We start from the raw sequence: 22,090 nt of genomic DNA on the forward strand, positions 1-22,090 counted from the left end.
TTTGTATTTGCTAAATGACAAAAAAAAATGTATTGATTATTTTTAGACCTTTTTCATTGTTTTCACTGCTAGTCATTAAGCAAATAGGCTCATATTTGCACATTTAAGGGTGGGGGGGGGGGGGGGGGGTTTGTTAATCTACCCACTTGTTGTTGAGTCACACACATGTCAGCCACGGATATGCAATACAGGGAGTGCAGAATTATTAGGCAAATGAGTATTTTGTCCACATCATCCTCTTCATGCATGTTGTCTTACTCCAAGCTGTATAGGCTCGAAAGCCTACTACCAATTAAGCATATTAGGGATGCAGCAGTCTCAAAATTGCAAAGCTTCTGAAGCGTGATCATCGAACAATCAAGCGTTTCATTCAAAATAGTCAACAGGGTCGCAAGAAGCGTGTGGAAAAACCAAGGTGCAAAATAACTGCCCATGAACTGAGAAAAGTCAAGCGTGCAGCTGCCAAGATGCCACTTGCCACCAGTTTGGCCATATTTCAGAGCTGCAACATCACTGGAGTGCCCAAAAGCACAAGGTGTGCAATACTCAGAGACATGGCCAAGGTAAGAAAGGCTGAAAGACGACCACCACTGAACAAGACACACAAGCTGAAACGTCAAGACTGGGCCAAGAAATATCTCAAGACTGATTTTTCTAAGGTTTTATGGACTGATGAAATGAGAGTGAGTCTTGATGGGCCAGATGGATGGGCCCGTGGCTGGATTGGTAAAGGGCAGAGAGCTCCAGTCCGACTCAGACGCCAGCAAGGTGGAGGTGGAGTACTGGTTTGGGCTGGTATCATCAAAGATGAGCTTGTGGGGCCTTTTCGGGTTGAGGATGGAGTCAAGCTCAACTCCCAGTCCTACTGCCAGTTTCTGGAAGACACCTTCTTCAAGCAGTGGTACAGGAAGAAGTCTGCATCCTTCAAGAAAAACATGATTTTCATGCAGGACAATGCTCCATCACACGCGTCCAAGTACTCCACAGCGTGGCTGGCAAGAAAGGGCATAAAAGAAGAAAAACTAATGACATGGCCTCCTTGTTCACCTGATCTGAACCCCATTGAGAACCTGTGGTCCATCATCAAATGTGAGATTTACAAGGAGGGAAAACAGTACACCTCTCTGAACAGTGTCTGGGAGGCTGTGGTTGCTGCTGCACGCAATGTTGATGGTGAACAGATCAAAACACTGACAGAATCCATGGATGGCAGGCTTTTGAGTGTCCTTGCAAAGAAAGGTGGCTATATTGGTCACTGATTTTTTTTTTGTTTAGTTTTTGAATGTCAGAAATGTATATTTGTGAATGTGGAGATGTTATATTGGTGTCACTGGTAAAAATAAATAATTGAAATGGGTATATGTTTGTTTTTTGTTAAGTTGCCTAATAATTATGCACAGTAATAGTCACCTGCACACACAGATATCCCCCTAAAATAGCTAAAACTAAAAACAAACTAAAAACTACTTCCAAAAACATTCAGCTTTGATATTAATGAGTTTTTTGGGATCATTGAGAACATGGTTGTTGTTCAATAATAAAATTATTCCTCAAAAATACAACTTGCCTAATAATTCTGCACTCCCTGTATTTATGACATCTCTCTGTGTGCTCCAGGTTTGTTTATTATCCTTTTGTCCCCCTCTTCCTCCCTCCCTCCCTCTTTCCGTGACTCGTTTCCACCTTCCTTCTTTCCAAGTCATGTCCACCTGGCTTAACAGGTGTTGCTGGCAAACCGTTAGCAATATGTCTCCTCTAGTAACACTCATAAGTTTACTCATCTAGAGAGACAGCTTACAGTTTGTATCTGTTGCATAAATTGCAAATTGGCGATTTTTAATGCTTTCATTTGTTACTTTGTCATCCTTTTGTATAACATGTTCAACTTAATTAGGCACGGACGGGCAAAGGGACGAGGGAGACAATAAAAAAAGCGAGACAACATTAATGGGGAGTAAAAGGAAGACGAGTACAAAAACAAAATGACATGAACAATGAAAGGAAAAATGATAGAGCAAACAAATGACACTAAAGAAAGGAGAGAGCAGCGAAAAGGAAAAGGGATAGGATTGAAAACAGGTGGAGGGTGAAGGAGAGGGGATGATGAGACATGCAATTAGTGACTCGAGAAAAATAAGAAGAGATTAATAGTAGAACAGGACTTTAAAGACTAAATCAAATCGGGTAATGCAGTAAAGAAACAGAATATTGATGTTTTAGAGCAAGACAGACACAATGTCTGGAAGTCTACTAATTGGTGCTGGCTGTGGTGGTGAAATAGAGGAACCCTGCACTCCTCCGCTACAGCCATGACAGGATCTTTCATTAATTTACAAATACCGACAGATAAAAGTGAGAGAACCATGACCTTTTCACACACGATGTCCTATCATTACTGTAGTTGTGACATATTTTCAGAGGTTTTGGCTTAATGCACTGTGGTTTAAGTGATTAACCTACAGAGCATTTAACACATGTAATATTATTACATAATACCAGAAGCTCTTCAAGCCCTTTTATATGTGCTGTCATATGTGCTTGTTTTTAATTTGGCATGCTAGGATTTCTGCTCAGCTGTTTGAATTGTTGAAACATCTAAGCACATTAAGAAGATATCGGTTGTTTGGTTCAGAATGTACAAAAAGAGGATCGCATGCACTCTCGTCAGGCCATGTGTGAGTTAATGTAGATTGTAATGGAGTTGTATAATCTTTCCGTTACCCTTTTTTAGTATCACAGCTACAAATAAGCTCCTGTTGCTTATCATGCTGAGAAATTATACTCTGAGCTGCATGACATGACAAAGGAATAAATACTTAGATCCACACAAAGCGTAATGACTGTAATTAAAGGGACAATAGTGACTGATATATAATTTTACACACTAAGGAAGTGCGAGAGGGATGAATCTGAATTTAAGCTGTCAGGTGATTTCAAACACCCTCGCAAATGTGCCTGGCGGTGATGTAAAACTCAGGGACGAAGATGACAAGCTGCTTTAAATTCTCACACACACACACACACACACACACACACACACACACACACACACACACACTGAAGAGATTAAAAAACACTGTGCATTCTCATGCATAGAGTATCTATCCAAATGTGAAATCTCTTTTCTCATTGCACAGAAAAGAAGCACGTGTAATGGGTGTTTTTGTTTCAAAACCTGGTCACAGATGGTTTAGAAATTGCATTTTCCATCACTGTGTGAGGTACCTCAGCAGGTGGGTTATCACTTTTTTTCCTCTTCTCTCCTCCCACCCCTCTGGAAAATGGGCAGAAAGAGGATCAAGAGAAAAGTGATGGTGTGGTTAGACAGCTATAGAGAAGCTCTAATTAGATCCATGGTTGAACAGTTAGTATTTGTAGGCGCCTACCAAGGAGAGTCTGTCACAGTTTACTTCCTGTTTTACTTTGTGCTTCTGTATTTCTTTTCTGTACATACTGTAAAGACAAGTTCCTCCACTTCCCGTTTTTCCTCTTTGTTTTTATGTTTTTGTGGATTTTCTTAGCAGAAAAGAAATGTTAGGCCATGTGCACATCTGTGTCGCTGAATATGCATCAGCATGCTGTGGATACTCATGGATGCAGATATCAGTTATTATGTTCTTTGTATGGTATTGTTTGACAGATTTATTATTTATGTGTGCATGTTTGTGGGTGTGGGACCAATGTGACACTCCTGCTGTAACACCAAAACGACAGATAAATCGACAAAACAGCACAGTCACTAAACGAATAAGCAAGCGTTTCAAACTTAGCAGGTGATGCTGTTGCTAAAACCTATTGCTGCTAAAGGTATTGTCTAAAGATGCTAATATAAATACTGAGCTTCTGCAGTAATATTTGTCAATCGTCAAAACTGTATAACAGAAAAAAGAGAATTTAATTAATAATTAAAACAGGTCTATGTGTCACAATAAGTGTAAATGTCTTTAGATAAAAATCTAAAGACTTTTAGATTTTTACTTTCAGGAAGATAGTCCGGGTTGGCCCTTGGTGGGGGAAGTGAGTGATCATTTATGTGCTGCAAGTGCTTGAGAAGGAAGCAATGTTATCAGCACAGAGGATATAAAACCCAGTTTTATGCAACATTCTGACAATTTCTGCATCTCCTCATTTCTACACAGCTGGTCCAGACAGAAAAGGCTAGCGACAGATACGAGACAGGCAATAATAGTAACACTTGTATTTGCTGCAGATCTATGTGACCACACATGTGTTGGCAAGAGAGAGATACCCATTGCATCCATCTTTATTAATAAGGTCTGTTTGCAGATTTCTTAAAGACTACAGAAAGCTGGTGTAGTTGGTACACTGCTTCATTGAAGGTTAGCTTAAAATATTATGTGCTGACAAACTGTGAAGCTATTCAAATATGAATGTGTTTGACTTGAGGCTACAAGGTATACATTTTTGAACAGCAGAATTGAACCACATGATCATGATGCACTCTAACAGCCGCGGGACATACAGTACTACATAGATGGTACTGCACCAGGCCACGGGCAAAAGAAAGTGAAACACTGGAAAAAAAGAAAAGATAATCAAACAACAAAGTACAGTTTGGGGTAATAAATGCCAGAGGGGCTTTATATGTGCAGTTTTATGTCATCATTGTGCAAATATTGTGGCCAAGATTAGGCTTTTACAATTCATGCTGGGACCGACAGGAGTGCACACCACGACTGCAAATAAACGAGGATGTGAACGACAGACAAGAGCAACAAAAGAGGGATGAAGAGAATACTTGAAAAATATGTAGTGACAGAGAGGAACTGGAGCTTAGCAAAAATAAAGAGATGTTGCTGATAGCTTCTGATATCTCTGTCAGTGGGAGAAAAACACCCTTGAACTGTTTAGTGTAAGACTTCAGCACAGATGAAGACATGAGCTCTCTGCTCAGCAGTTAACCCAGGGAACTGAAAAAAAGAGAAAGAACTGGCACGACAGTGTTCGTAAAATACCTTTTGAGTTTCACTTCATTATTATGACACCTCAGTGTCAATATGTAGAGCAGTGCATCGTAACTGCGTCAATAACATCAGCCCTACAGGCTGAAATACAACTGTTTTGTTTAGGAACATAGCCTTTCATTTCTGCTTATGGACCTGCTCACACTGCAAGTTTGCAGTGACATCAAAATGTCATTGAAATGGAAATTGCAGTGAATTATGCAGAAGCTGCTATGTCTACATTATTCTACAATGCAGGACGAGGTGAGCGCTTTGCCTCAACCTCAGTTCAAGTGGGAAAACAAACACAGCTGTCAGGTTTTTTTGACATCCTCATCCACGTCGCTTTCGGTGTGATCAGTTCATGCTTAAAATTCCAACCTAACGCTCAAAAACCAGCCTCGACACACAGTGACTTCAGTTTTGTCCCCATAACTTGGTGAGTGGTCAGGTTCAAGCCCCCGCATGTAACAATAATACGAATACACACAAACATTGACTTCCATTTCATCCTTAACCATAAATACTACTTGCCTAATTTTATAAATTAAATCCGACTTGATCCTCAAATTAAAACAAGTCTTGCCCTTTAAATCTGAATAAATAAATTTATGGGGACTTGCTTTTTGTCCCCGTTGAGAAGATGCATGGGTCCATGATGTCACTGTGTAAACACAAACAGATTCCCACAACATGAATCTTATCTGGAACACACACTCATATATACAGACAGATTATCTCAGTCTGCCTCTCATTTACTCTGTCATCACAAGATGACAGCAGAGCAGCTCTTGAGATATAAAGGAGTCGCTTTTGTATATATTTATATAATAGTTGCATTATCCCACGTGGCTGCCTCTCGACCCAGGTTTATATGCACACATTTCTACCACGGTTATTCAAAGACCTTTATGTGTTTGCGTTAGCATGGGCTCCTACAAAGAAAGCATGAAAGAAAGCTTCTCAACCCATAAAAAGGAAATTCATCAACTGAAAATTACACAAAATAACACATTATGGTCTCACACGACCTTCACTTTGTGTTCTTCTTGGACATAAAGACTTTAACCGAAACATACATAGATAAATCTCAAATGCAGTTTATATTTACCTTACTGTAAAAATGTATTGCATTCTCGCTTCCACCTCTCATCAAAAGCCCTTGTCTGTCAATTCAGGTGACGACAGAAAAATATGCAAACTTTAAATAATAAAAATACCATGTTGCGTATATGTCAGAACACCTGCTCTGGTTCAGCACGACTGTTTGTCTTTAAACTAATCTATCATTTATCAGCATCTCTAAATGAAAAGACCTGCAGTACACTCGCTCCCGCTCTTGCACTGACATGAGTTCTGATGAAAAATTCATCAAAGAGAACGTGTGTGAGCCTTTTCTGCATGGTGTGGCAACTCTGTTATGTATAGACACACATAACACAGGCCCAAAAGTCAGCGCACTGCAGATTTTTCACGCCCCTTATGTTAGAATATAAGCTGTAGACAGTTTTAAAAAGAGACAGTCGTGTCAGGGGTTTAAAATGAAGCATGCACTGGCTCCACTTGAAACTTTGCACATCAATTTGTAAGACGATTTTTACATTTTTATGCTCAAGTCATCCCACATTGTGCTTATGCTTCACTGGTTCTGTGTTTGATGCTGTACTTGTTATGCATGTATAACTCCACACTGTCTCTCACTTGATTGCTATGTTACAGCACATGCAGCTGTTTCTAGCGGGCAAGTCTGTACTGTTATTGGGGATACTGGCAAAATGACGTGTTTTAGAAGGTATTATTCATCACGTATGGTATACCCTTTAAGTCTACTTGTGCAGCAGTGGGGCAGAGTTTCTGCAAAATTGGCTGAAAGGCTCAGATGCATGTCATCCCAAAATCTCTTTCACCTATACGCGTCTCCTCCCTTTCAACAGCTTTGTAAAATAGGGAATAATCATGGAAAGGGTCAATAGGTCATTCTGGAGTGGCGTCTTCACTGAACACTTGCGGTTGTGTTTTGCTGAAGTAAGACTGCAATTGCATAGAAAAAAGAGAGCATCCTTGCATAATGCATCAAAGCCTGCATGAAATGTAAAATATTCGCATATTTTATGGCCCAAAACAAACTCTGCTTGTGTACAGATTCTAAATATATGAGCACATGCATCTATTTATTTTCACGAATTCCAAATAATCTACAAGCACTGTAGTTGATTTAACCCAACTACAGTGCAACTGTAATATTCTAGCTTTTGCATGTTCACAATATCAGCATTAAAAAAAAAATGCTGCAGGGCATGTGGTCAGTGATTTTGCTGTGTATTTTAGTCACTGCAGTCTTCCAGAGATTTTAACTGCCTTTTTATAATTGCAAGGGTCATGTTGGCTAGGTTTCCCAATTTACACCCAGTCATTACCACTTTACCCATCATTAAAAAAGACATCACTCTTATTGGTGTGATAAAAGCTCCCTTCAAGGCAAGCAATTAACACACTAGAAAACGCTCCTCATCCTCCGTTTCTTTCCTCCTCTTTTCACCCGCTCTTTCGGCCTCCGTTAAGAGTTCAGAGGTTTCTGTGATGTAAGCCTTTTTAATTGTCTCCCGGGGAGATGGGTAAATTTTTTATCTGTTTCGAACAGTACAGCATGACATAGCCATACTACGTGAGCAGATGTGCTAAGCCTTTGTCAAGGTGTCATTTGTATCCACCGTAGTTCAGCTCCTCGTTGTTAATTGCTAAGAGCCGACTGGCTGATAAATGATTTATTTGGCAGAGCAGGAAGTCTCTTTGTCCCATATTTATCTCTGTGCACAGAGAGGAGTATGGGAAATGTAATTTTTTATTACTCATTAAGACACAGTTAATCTCCATTTGAAAATATGTGTTTAGCAGCATTTAAAATTGCAAACGAAGCAAGACTGGAACTGCCAAATCCTGATTAGCCCGAGAATTCAATATCCACTTACTAGGAAGCGTCATTTCTCAGACCTGTCGCGAGCATTATATCACACCGGGCGTTCGGTATAAAAGACAGGCTCGATGCAGTCAGCAAAATCTGCATCAGAGAGCGTGATGAGGGCTCGTGTGGGCAGTGCATTTTGTAGGCAAACGAGAATGTTATTTTTTAACAGATTGTGTGAGGCGGGTAGTTTGACATGCTTGTGAGGAGCTAGAAGAGCTGTCAGGTGTTGTCAGATGAAACAACTCTTTCTCCCTCTCATTGCATTTCTCTTTCACCAGATATGAGGAATGTTTCAAGGCCATGTAAACTATATATTAGAGGTGGGAATCACCATACATCCCACGATACGATATTATCACAATACTTAACGCACGATACGATATTATTGCAATTTTTAAAAATATTTTGCGATATTCAGATTCTGTACATAAAGGTAAACTTTATCAATATTCATTTTATCTAATAACAAAGTCTCACACTCAGTCTTTCTCTCATTTCAGTCAGTTTGAACGGTTTGTATTACAGTCTAGTCCAACTTACCATCTGGTACAATTATAGCTATTCTGAACTATGAAATTTGTGAAAACTATGCAGCCCCTTCAGCAACTGAAGAATTTGAAAGTAAATTAAAACAAAATATAATTTTACATTAAATAAAAAAAGTTTTAAACTTAATTAAAATACAACATGTCTTAAATGAAAATAAGTAAACTGTCATGTTCATTGCTGCCATAAAAAAAGTTACACACATTTGGACAGTGAAGGAATGTCAGGATTCTTGCTCAGAAAAAGGATCAACATGCTCTGAAGTCAGAGCATGTTCCAGTCCACAAAAACTTTTTTGTAACAAAATATCGATTTCTGCTGTCCCTGTATCGATACATTATTAGCAAACAAAATATCACGATACTACACAGTATCGATTTTTTTCCCCCACCCCTACTATATATAGTGGTCTCGTGTAACTGTGGGTCACAAATATGTTAAAGATGCAGTTTGAAGAAAGGCAAGTACAGATTGTTAGAATTTGACAATAGACTGTGTAGAAAATGACTTATTATATGCTGGACAAATGCTGGATATGTCCCATATGCTTTTTAATTCTCTGTGGTTGACCCTATTTCGTTGCCCTGCTGGTGTAAACTTGGTCCTTTTAACCATGCCTGTTGCATGACTTCATGTAGTATTGAATGTACGCATTTAAAGAGGCCAGATGCCTTACAGCAGTAGGAATGCATTTGAAAATGTCAGCTGTCAGCTAAAATATATTAATATTTTTTCATATTCTGTGCATACAGTGCATTTGTGCATACTCATACATGCTGCTTCAGGCTCTTTAGATGATAGCATTTAGATTTTTGAAATATTTAACTTCATAGTCGCAGAAGAAAACAAAAAGGACCTCCCAGAGCTGAAGCTCACTGTATCTGTGCAGCAACAAGACAGTTTTGTACACAAAGAGTCAGCTGAATGCCACATGATGAACATGGAGTTTGTCAGATAATTATGCAGATAAAGCCTAATGCATGTTGTCTTTCTTCACTATTGTGCCAAGTCAGATTAAAAGTGAAATAGTAAATGCATCCTTTCATGTGTCATGTTATATAATTGCATCTGTGGGTGGTAATGTGTGTTTCTGCATTTGCATTGGGATCTCTCTCTGTCTCTCTCTGTCTCTGTGTGTGTGTGTGTGTGTGTGTGTGTGTGTCTGTGTGTGTGTGTGTGTGTGTGTGTCTCTGTGTGTGTGTGTGTGTGTCTCTGTGTGTGTGTGTGTCTGTCTCTGTGTGTGTGTGTGTGTGTGTGTGTGTGTGTCTCTGTGTGTGTGTATATGTGTATATGTGTGTGTGTGTGTGTGTGTGTGTATATACATGTATGTGTGTGTGTTTTAAATATTACCTTTTTAAATATTGAATAAATGTATCAGTAGGTTCAGTAAACACTCCATTTCCAAAACAATCTAATTTAATGGTTCACGCTTTAAAGGGTTGAGTCTTTGCAAGATCTCCTGCAGTGTATATAGTGTAGTTTTTCCAATATTTAACCATCACAAACCTTAAAGCTGGGGAGGACAGTTTGAGTTGAGTTGATAACTCGTAACTAATTCTAGTAATTTGAAAAATTGTCTTATTTTTGTAACAGATGGCTTTTCAGAGAACATAGTACAGTCGCACAAAGTTGACACCTAAAGGACATTTTAACAAAAGCTCAGCCAGCGCATGTTCAGCCTTATCCGAACACATTCTGCAAGGTTAGACTCACATTTACAGATGTAACCTTCACCCCTCTCACTTGTGATTGGTACATTCCTAATTCCAGCGTGCAGCCTTCTGCTGTGAATCGTTGGGCTGCTACAGTAGCTGACACCTCTGATTTGCTGCCAGGCCTAGTCGTGACCCATTCGCTCTATTAAAGAGTGTGTGCGTATTCATGTGGGTATCTGCACACATTCCTGCCTGTCTAAGCAATTTGTCTCTTGTTCCTTTTATGTGACTAATTGACAGAAAACAGTAACGCAGGTAAATAATAATGGCAGCTCGCTGTTTTGTCACATTAGTTAAGGATGTGTTTCAATGTGGAATCAGTCAAAAAGAATTATTCACATCAATTAGGGCCGTTTACTACACCATTACAGTCTACGTGGGGTCTCTGGAACGTTAAGCCATTTTTGGAATGAAAAATGTCCTGTTTTCTGGTAGAGTTTAGACTGTGAATGACTAAGCAGGAGGCAAAAAGCCCTCCTACTGAGCTTTGCCTTATATGTTGGTGTGCAGTTGCCTGGTTACATGTGTAGCTAGGAAAACTGATTAAATGTTTGTTGATACTCTCACTTAATTCAATATTCTACTGGTTACTGACAGAAACACTGACAAGAGCATTAATGTGTGCCATCTTAATTCATGTGGACAACGCAACCATTTAATTTCAAGGCTGGGGATCTATTCTCGGCTACTCAGGGAGGAGAGGGAAGCAGCTTCCTGCTCATGCTATATACAGTGGGAACAGAGTGTTGATGACCTCAACGGTGGATATAGTAAGGTGGTGGAAAGAATACTTCCAGGATCTCCTTGATCCCGCTGATATGCTTACTTTAGTGAAGTCTGGGGACGAGGGGTCGCCCATCACTGTGGACAATGAAGTAGCCAAAAAGCTCTCTGGTGGCCTAGGCCCTGGGGTGGATGTGATTTGCCCTGAGTTCCTCAAGGCTCTGGATGTGGTTGGGCTGTCGTGGTTGACACGCCTCTGCAGCATCACGTGAAATCAAGCCTCTGGATTGTCAGACTGGGATGACGGTTTAAGAAGGGGACTGGAAAGGGTGCTCCAAGTTCAGGAGCATTGCACTCCTGCTCTCTGGGAAGGTCTACACTAGGGTGCTGTAGAGGCGAGTCTGCCCGTTAGTTGAACTTTGGGCCCCAAGAAGAACAAAGGGGTTTTTTTGCTCTGGTTGTTGAACACTGGATCATCTCTTTATACCCTTGAGGTTGTCTAAGAGTGCACAGGAGTTTGCCCGCCTAACCTATATGTGTTTTGAGGATGTGAAGAAGGCATTCGACTGTGTTCCTTAGGGCATCCTGTGGGGGTTCTCTGGGAGTATGGATGACTGGCCCATTGTTCTTGGCCATCCAGTTCCTGTACAGGAACTGGATGGCCAAGAACAATGGTGGCAGTAAGTCAGACCCTTTCCCAGTTAAAGTTGGGAACCAGAGGGAGAAATTGCTTCCCCAAGTGTAAGAGCTAGAGAATCTCAGGAGATTGACAGATGGATGCAGCAGTGAAGCAGAACCTGTATCAGTCTGTTGTGGTGAAGAGAGAGCTCAGCGTGAAAGCAAGGCTATCGATTTAGCGGTCAGTCTATGTTCTTATCCTGACTTGGCCATGAGCTTTGGGGAATGACCAAAAGAATGAGATTAGACTGAAAATGAGAGAAAAAGCATCCAGTGAGAAAAAAAACAACTTTAAAAGACCCTTGGAAAGCCTGAAGAACTGTTGCTCAAGATTATATTAAAAAATGACAAGAAAGTCTGAGTCCTCGGAAGTAAAATATAAAGAAATGAGAGTAGCTCAAGATTCAATAATATGTTAAATAGCCCAGGAGAAGTCAGTGAAAAAAATCTACAGCACAACACGTTCCTGCCTCATACAGTGTTTTATTGTTTTCATTTTGTCTCAGAGAGGCCCCTCATTAGATACCCATCAGCGACTGAGGCTGCTGCATCATTGCAAACACTTATTTGATTACAAACCAGTGAAAACTAGTTTCTGCGTGCTCGCCAGCTGTGAATGCCTAGTGAGTAAAGTAACAGTTGTGTTTGTATGCCAGTACATTGGCATATTAGCAGAGACAAATTGACTGTAAATATTTTGAATCTGTGACGGAGACTTGTGATTTATGGGGAGGGAAAAGAGCTGGGAATGAGACATCTGCCCGAAACTTGATCCAAAATTTGGGCAGTGCAGATGTAACAGGTTCTGTAGAAGAGGATTTAATTTTGTGTTTCCATACAGCATCCCCATCCAAGATGCTTTTAAGTATAGTATTCCAGTCCATTTTAGTCACACACACTTTCTAAATACATGTGCTCCATTTTTTTCTGTTCCACCTCATATTTACTCTGTGCACAGTAACATTTCAAAATACTGAATCTAAAGGGTTTTTTTCAGTTGAAAGTAAACAAAAAACCACAAAGAAATCAATTGCCCACTGTAAGATTATGAAAGCATGAAAATAGCGTGGTAAACTCCCCCACGCAGCGTGTACTCCACAGTGTAGCCCACACGGCAACGCGGCCCTCTCGCGAAAACATTTCAGGAGCAGTAGCAAAATGCTCCAAACGTTAATGTGTCACAAAAGCCGCACAATGATTCAATATCATTTTCCAAATGAATTTCCCTGGTTGGTAATAGAATGGGCCACACACACTTTATAACCATATTCATCCGTTTTCCACGGTTCAGTTAGGTTTCTGTGTAAATTAGGGCCAGCAGCAAACGTGGAGCGTTTTTGGAGGGGAAAAAAAATGTAATATTGCAGGAAGATAAATAGGCTTGTTCTTCAAAATATCAGAGACAGTGAAAGAGCTGCAGTTGCAATCTGAATCTCGTGTCCTGAAGCCAAAAGTTCTCAATAAAACACTTTTACACTGCAAAAGCACCGCAATGATTAAAGGCTGTAGGAGGCTGAAAATTACATTTAAAACGTGCTGTGGATATGCAAGACACCTAACACATGCACACAGAGTTTTGTCGTTTTTGAACTCTGATGTATCCTAATCAGATGACACGTTTTATTTATTTATTGTCATGCATGTTATGTACTATAAACAGCAGATAAGATGAAACTGCTTCAAAGCTGTTAGCGCTTGATTGAGAGGAACTTCATGGAGCCGCCACAGTCGCTTTTTAGACACGAAAGAAGAAGTAAATTACAAACGAGACCCGTAGAGAGTTGCATGCCTGTGTACATGTGGGAGTAGTAAGGGTGGTAACAGTGAGCTTGAGCTGTTTAAAGATAAAGGAAGTAACAGCGATGCCTGCAGAGTGCATGCACATGTGTAAATCAACCAACAATGCAACTTAGATTATTAGAAGCCAGCAGTCATTAAACAGCATCAGAATACAAACAAATGCATATGAATGAATCATCCAGTCATGGTAAGGTCACACTTGAGCCACATGGAGAGAGAGAAGGTAGTCATTATATGTGTTTTATTTACATCACGGGGGCTGCCTTTGGCGGAAACCTGAACACTTGAGAGATATAGCGAGGCGCACGGAATCTAAAAATACCACGGCTGAGGGAGCAGGGCTTAAGAAGAAGAATAAGAAGCAGTTGCTGTCTCTACTGTCAGCCCTGCCTCTTGGTGTTCAGGCTGTGTGTTGCTGTCTCAGAATGAAATATTAGGCCTTTATAAGCAAACGGAAACAAATCCATGTGAGACCAGACGGCTAATTTAACGTGACAGATGAAACAGGGAGGGTTTTACATCAGATATATTGAATGTTTGATCTGTTTAGCGAGTCAGTGTGATGTAAAGTGTGCGAAACGGCCATAATGAGATCGTGGATGGATTCTTTGAGCTCTAATCAAAATAACAGAGGAGGTTGGGGGGAAGATCATTTGTGCTTTGAGTTTTATTCATGGCTGAAAAATGTCACCAGTGCTTTGTTATGACGAACTAAAATGCAGCTTTTTTAAAATATCTGTAGCGTCTCGGAGTAGATAAAACAGTTATTTTCATAAAGGTAACACAGACTTTGACATCATATAAGAATACTGCACTTCAGTTTTACATTATGTGGCATCTCCAGCACTGCCGTTAAGGTCGTGCCCTGTAGCCATGCCCCTGTTCTCCTGTCATCTCTCTCCAAGAAAAGCTGGAACACAAGGATGAAAACGTTTCCCACCCACACGTTCTGCATCTCGCTGCCACTCCTGCATTCTCTTCATGTCCTCCTGTGTATCACACTCATGCAAACGCATATATAGAAGCTTTCGAGGACCGGTGCATAAACGATGGCTCCAGTCCCAGGCAGGCCTCACAGGCAAGCTGGCTAGCAAGTCCACCGATGCCTTCATCCGTTTACCCGTTCATCTGTCCGTTTTAGGCTTCAAACCTAACCCCCTCTTCACTGGCAAAGCCCGAAGGCAGCACCTGATGTGTGAAGCGCACACCAAAGTGTAAATGAGTGCCTCAGCCGTGACTTGAATTGGCTGCTGATGATTTAGAAAAAGACATATTTCCATTTGAAAAGGTTTCTTTAAGAGTTGCTTATCATCGCTGCTACTGTGTTTGTGCTCTGTCTGAATGCTCTTTTTACCTAAGGAGTCTCACCAAAGAGAATTCTGAAAGCTCTCTAATTAAAAACCCCTATTTTAAAAATGTGAGCCCAGTTTAGCACTGAGCCTCAAAACAGATCGAGGTAACCAAGTCTGCATGATGAACACTTGCTTTCTCGAACTAGGGTGTGAGAAAATGAGTGTTTGGTCACATCTAGAGCTTGATTTTAATCCTAAAGACTTTAATTGCCCTCGGTGGCACGTCGGCCTCTTTAGTTTTCACCTGCAGACACTTCTTAGCTACTTCTAACAGTATAGCTGCTAAAAAAAAAGGGGGACAAAAATAGTGCACTTCCATATTTGGGTGCACATTTACATGCCATATAAAAGAATACCGCACACTTGTAAACATAAAGCAAATAAAGTGCAGACTGTGTTTTTATCACAGTAGTGGAGTTTATTGTCAATAAGGAGTAGGTACATTAAAAACACACACACAGAGACTCACACGCACAGTCGCCCACACAAGCAGCCACACACACCCTGACACACCAGCCCCTTTTCCTGTGGGTTCTGCTTCCTGCATTTTGTAGAGCACGAACAGATGTTTCTGTAGCTCTGAAAGCAGATGATTTGAAATTCACACATCGTATTGAATCTGAACAAGAAGACTGAGTCTCTGTGGATTTGCTTTGCACACCGGAGAACCGAGAAAGACACCAAACTTTTTGGAGCACGTGATTTAAAGTGCGCTGTTTCCTCCTGTGCAGCTGAGAAAGAGAAAGCGTGTGAGGGGATAGTTACACTTGTCTTGGCCCTTTTTTGAACGATGATTGTGGAAACAGATGCGCCGTCAGGTAGTAAAGTCGATGTTGCACTTCATGTTCATGTCGTAATCTGCTGCAGGAAAATGATTGGTGGCTCTCTGTCTGATTAAGATGTTTGGAGATTGTGCCGTTTTAGATTGCAGTGACGCGAGTGCCACAGAATCCATTTCTTTAAATAAAATCGTTATATTACTCGACATCATATGCTATGACTAACATAATGCTGTTGGCTCAGAATCATCCCCACGAGCTCACCTTTGCACGCGTGAATCATCTGATGCCAGCGTGCACATTTGTATAGTATGTCCGTATGTGCGGCACGGCTTCAGAAATTTGTTGGGACTTAATGACTTGTGCTCTTCTACTAAACTCATCAGCACAAACTTAATCCTGCAGGCTAAATGAGCAAGAGCTAAAAATAGTCCCTGCAGCTACAGTGCCACGCGTAGCAGGATACGGTTGTCTGGTATATAGCAGTGATGGAAGAAGACCGGTGGGGGTGAATGGAGGGATGAAGGCCTAGAAAGATGACAAAAGAGGTCTTCATTAAAAGTAGAGTGGTTTTCATTTAAGTGTTTTGAGGTGTGAGCACTGGCATAAACCATCACAGTGTACGCCATATTGGAGTATATTTATGTTCTGATTTATATTTGAACCTTTTGGGAATCATGACGTTCATGGCAGTTCTCAAAAATCTTTGTCTGCGGATCTGATGGGGAAAGGAATAATAAGCTTCCACCGGTAGGCAGGCAGACAAACAGATGGATGCATTCAGTCAGCAGGTACATAGATGATGCAAATAAATAGTCTGGGGAAGCTAATAATGGATCGAGAATTAGATTAGAGACGGAGTGATTAAAAAAACGGGATCCTGCTCTATTGGTAATGCCTTCTGTCCACATGTCCTAATTATACCTAAATGCATTGCCCTGCTTCTCCCTTACTCCTGCTCGGTCTCCTGCTACTAACCCCACACAATGCTTGACAATCTTAACAAAGCTTCCCTGAGGCCCCTTATCTAATAGAGCAGTCTCTACAAGACAGACACACACACACACACACATGCATCGCAGCCAGCAGCGAGTTGAGGGGGAAAGATGAGGGAGTAATAGGACAAAGACAAGTTGTCAGATAAATGAGATAAATTAGACACTGAGTGAGGAACGACAGAGAAAGAGAGAGCTATTCTTTTCCAACTCTCCCAGGGTTGTTGCTGTGTGCGAGAGCTCTGGTGGGATCTCATTGTTCTTTTTTGTCCTTGTGTGTGTCCGTGTCCATCTGCTGCAAGCCACAGTGTGTTTTATCAGGACTGAGGTCTGGTGCTCGAGCAGAAGGACGCATGTGCAAATATACTGCGTGTCGCAGCCGAGGAGTGCACTTGTGTTTAGGAAACACACGAAATCCTGCAAATGCACTCGTGATGGACAGTGTAGCAGATGTTAGTCTTTGTAGATTTACTGTGAGCATCAGTGTCAACTTTCTTCACTGATTTTTGACATTAAATTCATTTTTTTTAAGCCTTCATTGATTCAATTTGATGGTTTTTGTCTACGTTAAACCAGGATCAAAGATATATGTCACCCATTGTATATGCGTTGGCATCTTGCCATAGTAGTTACTTGGGGGGGGGGGGCTTATATAATGCTGTCATTTATCAGCAGGAGAACAGAGAACTAAAGAGACAGCCAGTTGGAGACCCCAGGCTGCCACAGTGCCCACGCACACAGCATCATGTTTCCACTGCATCACTAGACATTAAATTAGCTTAAATTTGCTTCCTGGAGACGTACTTATTACTGCAAACCCTAAAACTAATCCTTAACCTGGTCTTATCCAGCATCCAACCTTAAAACAAGTCTAGATACTAACATTTGTAAAACTTTACATTGAAGTCATTGTAATAAGCATTAGTTTAATCAGGTTTTCAGATATTAAAATGTCCTATTAGTTAAAACATTATATGTTTCATTAACAGCGTCACTAACACGTCATATGAAATGTCATATTTTGAGACAATCATACGCACTTAAAGTGTGTAAGAAGTTTTTCCTCATTTCACCATTTCATGCTATTTTTTAATAGAACTTTTAGTATTTTTGTTTAGATTAGCATGTGCTATATAGTTATTAGTAGTTAATCACGCTTTTTTAAGCTACTGAATCCAAAGAGCAGACAATACCTTATCATGTTAATCTAAAGAGCTTGGAAAGAAATGTGACTGAAGAAGCTTCTCAGATGTGACGTCCAGTGGCTTTTCTTTCCAAGCTACTTAGATTACCACAACCTGGATGACGGAGAATCTACACAAAATCTTATTGGGGTTATTTTACACTTATTGAGAGTGTGAAAGGGGTTTAACACCTATTACCTTAACAAGGACATTGATAGACATTGGAAGCTGGATGTCGGATATCGCCTTGTACTCCAGAGTTGACCGTGTTCCAGTAGCTGCAGTCGGAAAAACAGGCTTTATTCTGCTTCCCAGCAAGGTGGAGCCATTCATCCATTACTATGAATGCCTGGAGTACAACGCAATAGCTGTTATTCCTCATTTAAAAAAAGAGAAGTAAAAACACAGCTGCAGCACATTAGAGTCTGGTCCGTGCTCTGTGTATGGCTTATTTACTGAATCACAAATACATAACGGGGGTAGTACAGAGCACACGTTTTACACATTTGCTACTTTTACGCTTACTTCTTACAGTCTTTAATTTCAAAGTTGAGATTGGTGTGGCTTCACTGGCTTTCCAAGTGTGAAATCTGACCTGAGGGGGCGTTGCAGCTGAAAATTGTGATTCCAACTTCCAAAACGTGAATTATCCTCCTCCTCCACCGTGAGACATTTTCAGCTTCCAGGAGATGGCCGAGCGGGCTGCTCAGGCCAATCACAGCCAGTCTGAAAAGTCAGAAAGTCAAACATTCAGTATATGACAGGCCCTTTTCATCTAAACCCTAATTTGTGTCAGATTCAGAGCTCTGAGCCTCGCCTTTGATGCTACAGTACCGCTCAGGATACAGTCGGCAGGTTTACCCTCATGTGCACTCCACTGAGTGTGTGCCCTCCTGTGAAACCGAAAGGAGACAGAGTTTGGAGGTAAAGAGGAGGGCAGACCTCAGAAAGATGGGCATTTTTCGGTAATACCAGGGTTCTCATCATTAGCCTCCCATAAAAACTGATGAGCGTGAGTTGGCATCCTCCTTTCTCCTGTGTGATGAGTCATTAACAGTAAAACATTTTGGAACAGAAAATGAAGCGCACAGCAAGTAGGCCTTGAGCCAAAGACATCCAGAAAATGGACGGATGAGCTTACAGAGACTGTTAGATTTAAACTTCAAGTCATATTGCGCCATATAAAGCTGACTATAGCTACACTGCAAATGTAAATCCACTTTGGGTTCACAGTGGTTTGGTAGTACTTACATTGTCTCACTTCATGTGTTTCTAGTGGAGCTGGATGCAGAGCACGCACAGAGAGTCCCCGGGGCGGAGCAAGGAGGGGGCCTGCCACCCCAGGTGAAGCTGAAAGAGAGGCAGAAGTTCTTTGAGGAGGCCTTTCAGCAGGACATGGAGCAGTACCTGTCTACCGGCTACCTGCAGATTGCTGAGAGGCGAGGTGAGGAGGAGGAGGAGCGGTAAGGTCAGACGTTTTCTGATATTAGTTTAGTTTCCTAGCGCTCCGTCGCCTTTAGCGCAAAAGGAAGATGTTGAGGGTTTCAGGTTTCGGTAGTATTGTGCGCTAATTCTTTAAAGGTGAATGCAAAGGCGTGAATAAATTTCTTTACTATCAGCTGAGACCTTCACACTTTAACCGCATACCATGAGATTGAGTCATAATGGCTTTACGTAGCGAGGAGAGCCTGTCACTTAACACACGAGTATAGTCATTACATTTTAAATTATGCCACCGTGATATATAAACGTACTCTGGGATTGTAACAGAATCCCGCTGCGCTGTGCCTCCATGTATTTGCTGCCAAACGTCTACTGAAATACCCAAAGCATGTGCAGAAACAGCTCCCCGCACTGAGAGATGTTACAGACTCCACTGGCCAGTGTTTGTAATGTGATTTTTCTTCTTCTTTCCCTCATCTGCCCTCCTCCCCACATCACCCTGGAAATGGCTTAGAGAAGCTTGTGGAGAAGTAAGGACGGAGGGAGAGATGGAGCAAAAGGAAAGAGATTTAAGGAGCGTTCACTGAAACTCAAAAGGCTTTTTTATCAGTGCAGTGAGTGGAATAGTCACAGCTCATTATCCGAAGAAGCGTAGCACTGTATTGGCTCTTTTATATTAGTGGTACAAAAAGACTGGACATGTTTATATTTAAAGTGGTTAAAAAAATAAATAAAAATCATCCGAAACCAAAACCTCTCCATGACTAATGAATGCACAACTCATAACCCTTAATGTAGCTGTAAATCCCTACAGCAGGGCGGCGCTACTGAAGAGCAAAGATACAGCTGGAGACTCCGAGAGCGAAAGGGAGGCTGCAGATGTCATAAGCCGCTGAGCCATCAAAAGCTAGTCCCAAGGGTCTTACACACACACACATATATATACTCTCTGCAATCTCACTGCAGGCAGAGACAGTCCTTCCCAGCAGGAGAACCTTTTAGGCAAGGTCACGGTGGTGCTAAAAGAAGAGCATGTTAGAGGCAGTCACGTGGAAACGATGCTCTCAACGTGGTGCTTCCTGGACCTAGACTTTCACATAACATAACCACAGCTGTCAGTTGTGTATCCATGTGTGTGTCTTCCCATTTGTTTGCCTATTTATTACATGGAGGAAACGGAGCTTTAAAACTGAAACAAAATATCCTTCATGCTATGCTTTACGAGGCCGAAGAGCTCCTATGGAGGCGACTGCATAGCTGACAAAGCAGATATGGAAATGTCCATGAGAAGCGCCTGCCCACCGAGGCCCACTGAGCAGTCTTTAGGCAGAATCAGAGCCTGAAACGTGTCACAGAAAGCACCACTGCTGTCCTCACTGAGCAGAGGAGATAAACGTGTTCGTTTCATTTATTCACTTTCTGTGCGTACGCATCAACAGTCGCTGTGTATATAAACTTAATGTGCGCGTGCGGACATTCAGACGAGTTACCCAAGTTGAGGCATCTGAAAAGACGGCGCTCTCCTGTGTCTGTGTGTGATCTTTTTGTGTTTTGTGTTACTATTTAAAGGGCAAGGAGACCTTGGGGCAGTCTCCACGGGAAATAACATTCCCCTTCTGTTTTTTTTCTCTTTCTTTACTCTTTTTTTTATTCTGCTCTCCCTCCCTGTGCCGCCCTTCTTCTGCTCTCCTCATTTCTTTGAGGTACGGTAGCCAATGGCGTCTTATCTCACTGCTCTGCAACAACCAGTCATGCTGCTGCTTCCTCATGCTCTCACAACCCCGTCCCCTCATCCTCTTAGTGTACCAACTGGCTGTTTACGACGCATGTGGCACATCACGATGTGGTGGGTGGGGAGGGTGGAGAACCCCCTCCACCCTCCCCACCTGTGCAAGGCGGTGAATCCAGGAGTGTATTAGCTGTAGTGTAACAGGAGTTTCCAATCAATCTGTGTATTGGTGGACTATTAAAACATTAGACCCATTAAACATTCTGATGTGCTGCCTTGCTGTCAACAACCACACATTTGTGCTTTCATATATAATAAGAACGTCAGCAATCTGAAAGAAGCGCCTCAGGAAATCAGAGTGATTTCTCAAGTTTGTTAGCTATCTCTTTAAATTTCTTTCACATGCTTTAAATCACGATGTCTATTTTTAAACTTTAAAGCAATATTCAGGCATTTCAGAAGTACTCTTAGCCTTCATGGGAAGAATGTTGTTACTTCAGTTAATGATACCTGCAAATTCAATATGCTGAATTTCCAGGTATTTCCTGTAGGCATGCTTTTGATGGTAAGGTAAACCAAATATGGTTTGTATGCATTATATACAAGCTTATCCACTTTGAATGCCATCCAGCTTGAACATGCCCATTTGCTTCTGCAAGAAAAAAAACAATCCCACTGTTGCTGGACTCAGCCCGTGCTGCCGCGTTCTGCTGCAGTGTTCGCTAATACCTCATTTACCTTTTGCTGTGTACAGAACCAATAGGCAGCATGTCATCCATGGAGGTGAATGTGGACATGCTGGAGCAGATGGATTTGATGGACATGTCTGACCACGAGGCTCTGGATGTATTTTTGCACTCTGGAGGAGAGGACAACAGCGCTGCCTCGCCTGTTGCAGGTCGGAAGCCGTGCACACAAAGAATGGCTGTACCCTGAAGTAAACAGACTGGTTATTGTTATACTGGCTTTTGATTCAGTGCATAAAACTCACTTAATCTTAGAGATAGCGTTTTCAAACTGTGCATTAAAGTACCACCCGGGTTCATCTACAACAAATCACATATCTGCATTTGTATTTGAGACTACGTGGACTGATGTCAGATATGTTCCCTCACCACCTGCATAAATAAGGACTAAGAAGCACTTTATTGTAATAAAAGCACAGTCCAGATGTTCAACTGTGAGTTGTTTTACCCTAAAAGGACATGAAATATACA

At 41.4% G+C, this 22,090-nt stretch overlaps 1 protein-coding gene across 5 annotated transcripts in view; it reads left to right on the top strand.

Annotated features, from left to right (window-relative positions):
- The window catches only part of dtnbp1b (dystrobrevin binding protein 1b), a 68,039-nt gene that overhangs the window by 42,633 nt on the left and 3,316 nt on the right, over positions 1 to 22,090 (top strand). For 4 of the 5 annotated variants that reach the window (XM_084918948.1, XM_084918946.1, XM_084918949.1 and 1 more), the window contains exons 2-3: positions 18,978 to 19,145; positions 21,628 to 21,771. In XM_084918948.1, the coding sequence (XP_084775074.1) occupies positions 18,978 to 19,145; positions 21,628 to 21,771 (312 nt within the window). The remainder of the gene's footprint in view (positions 1 to 18,977; positions 19,146 to 21,627; positions 21,772 to 22,090) is intronic. The other variant, XM_084918947.1, reaches the window with a different exon arrangement.

The sequence above is a fragment of the Perissodus microlepis genome, chromosome 22, assembly GCF_051167445.1.
Source record: "Perissodus microlepis isolate ML-2025 ecotype Zambia chromosome 22, ASM5116744v1, whole genome shotgun sequence".
Lineage (NCBI taxonomy): Eukaryota > Metazoa > Chordata > Actinopteri > Cichliformes > Cichlidae > Perissodus > Perissodus microlepis.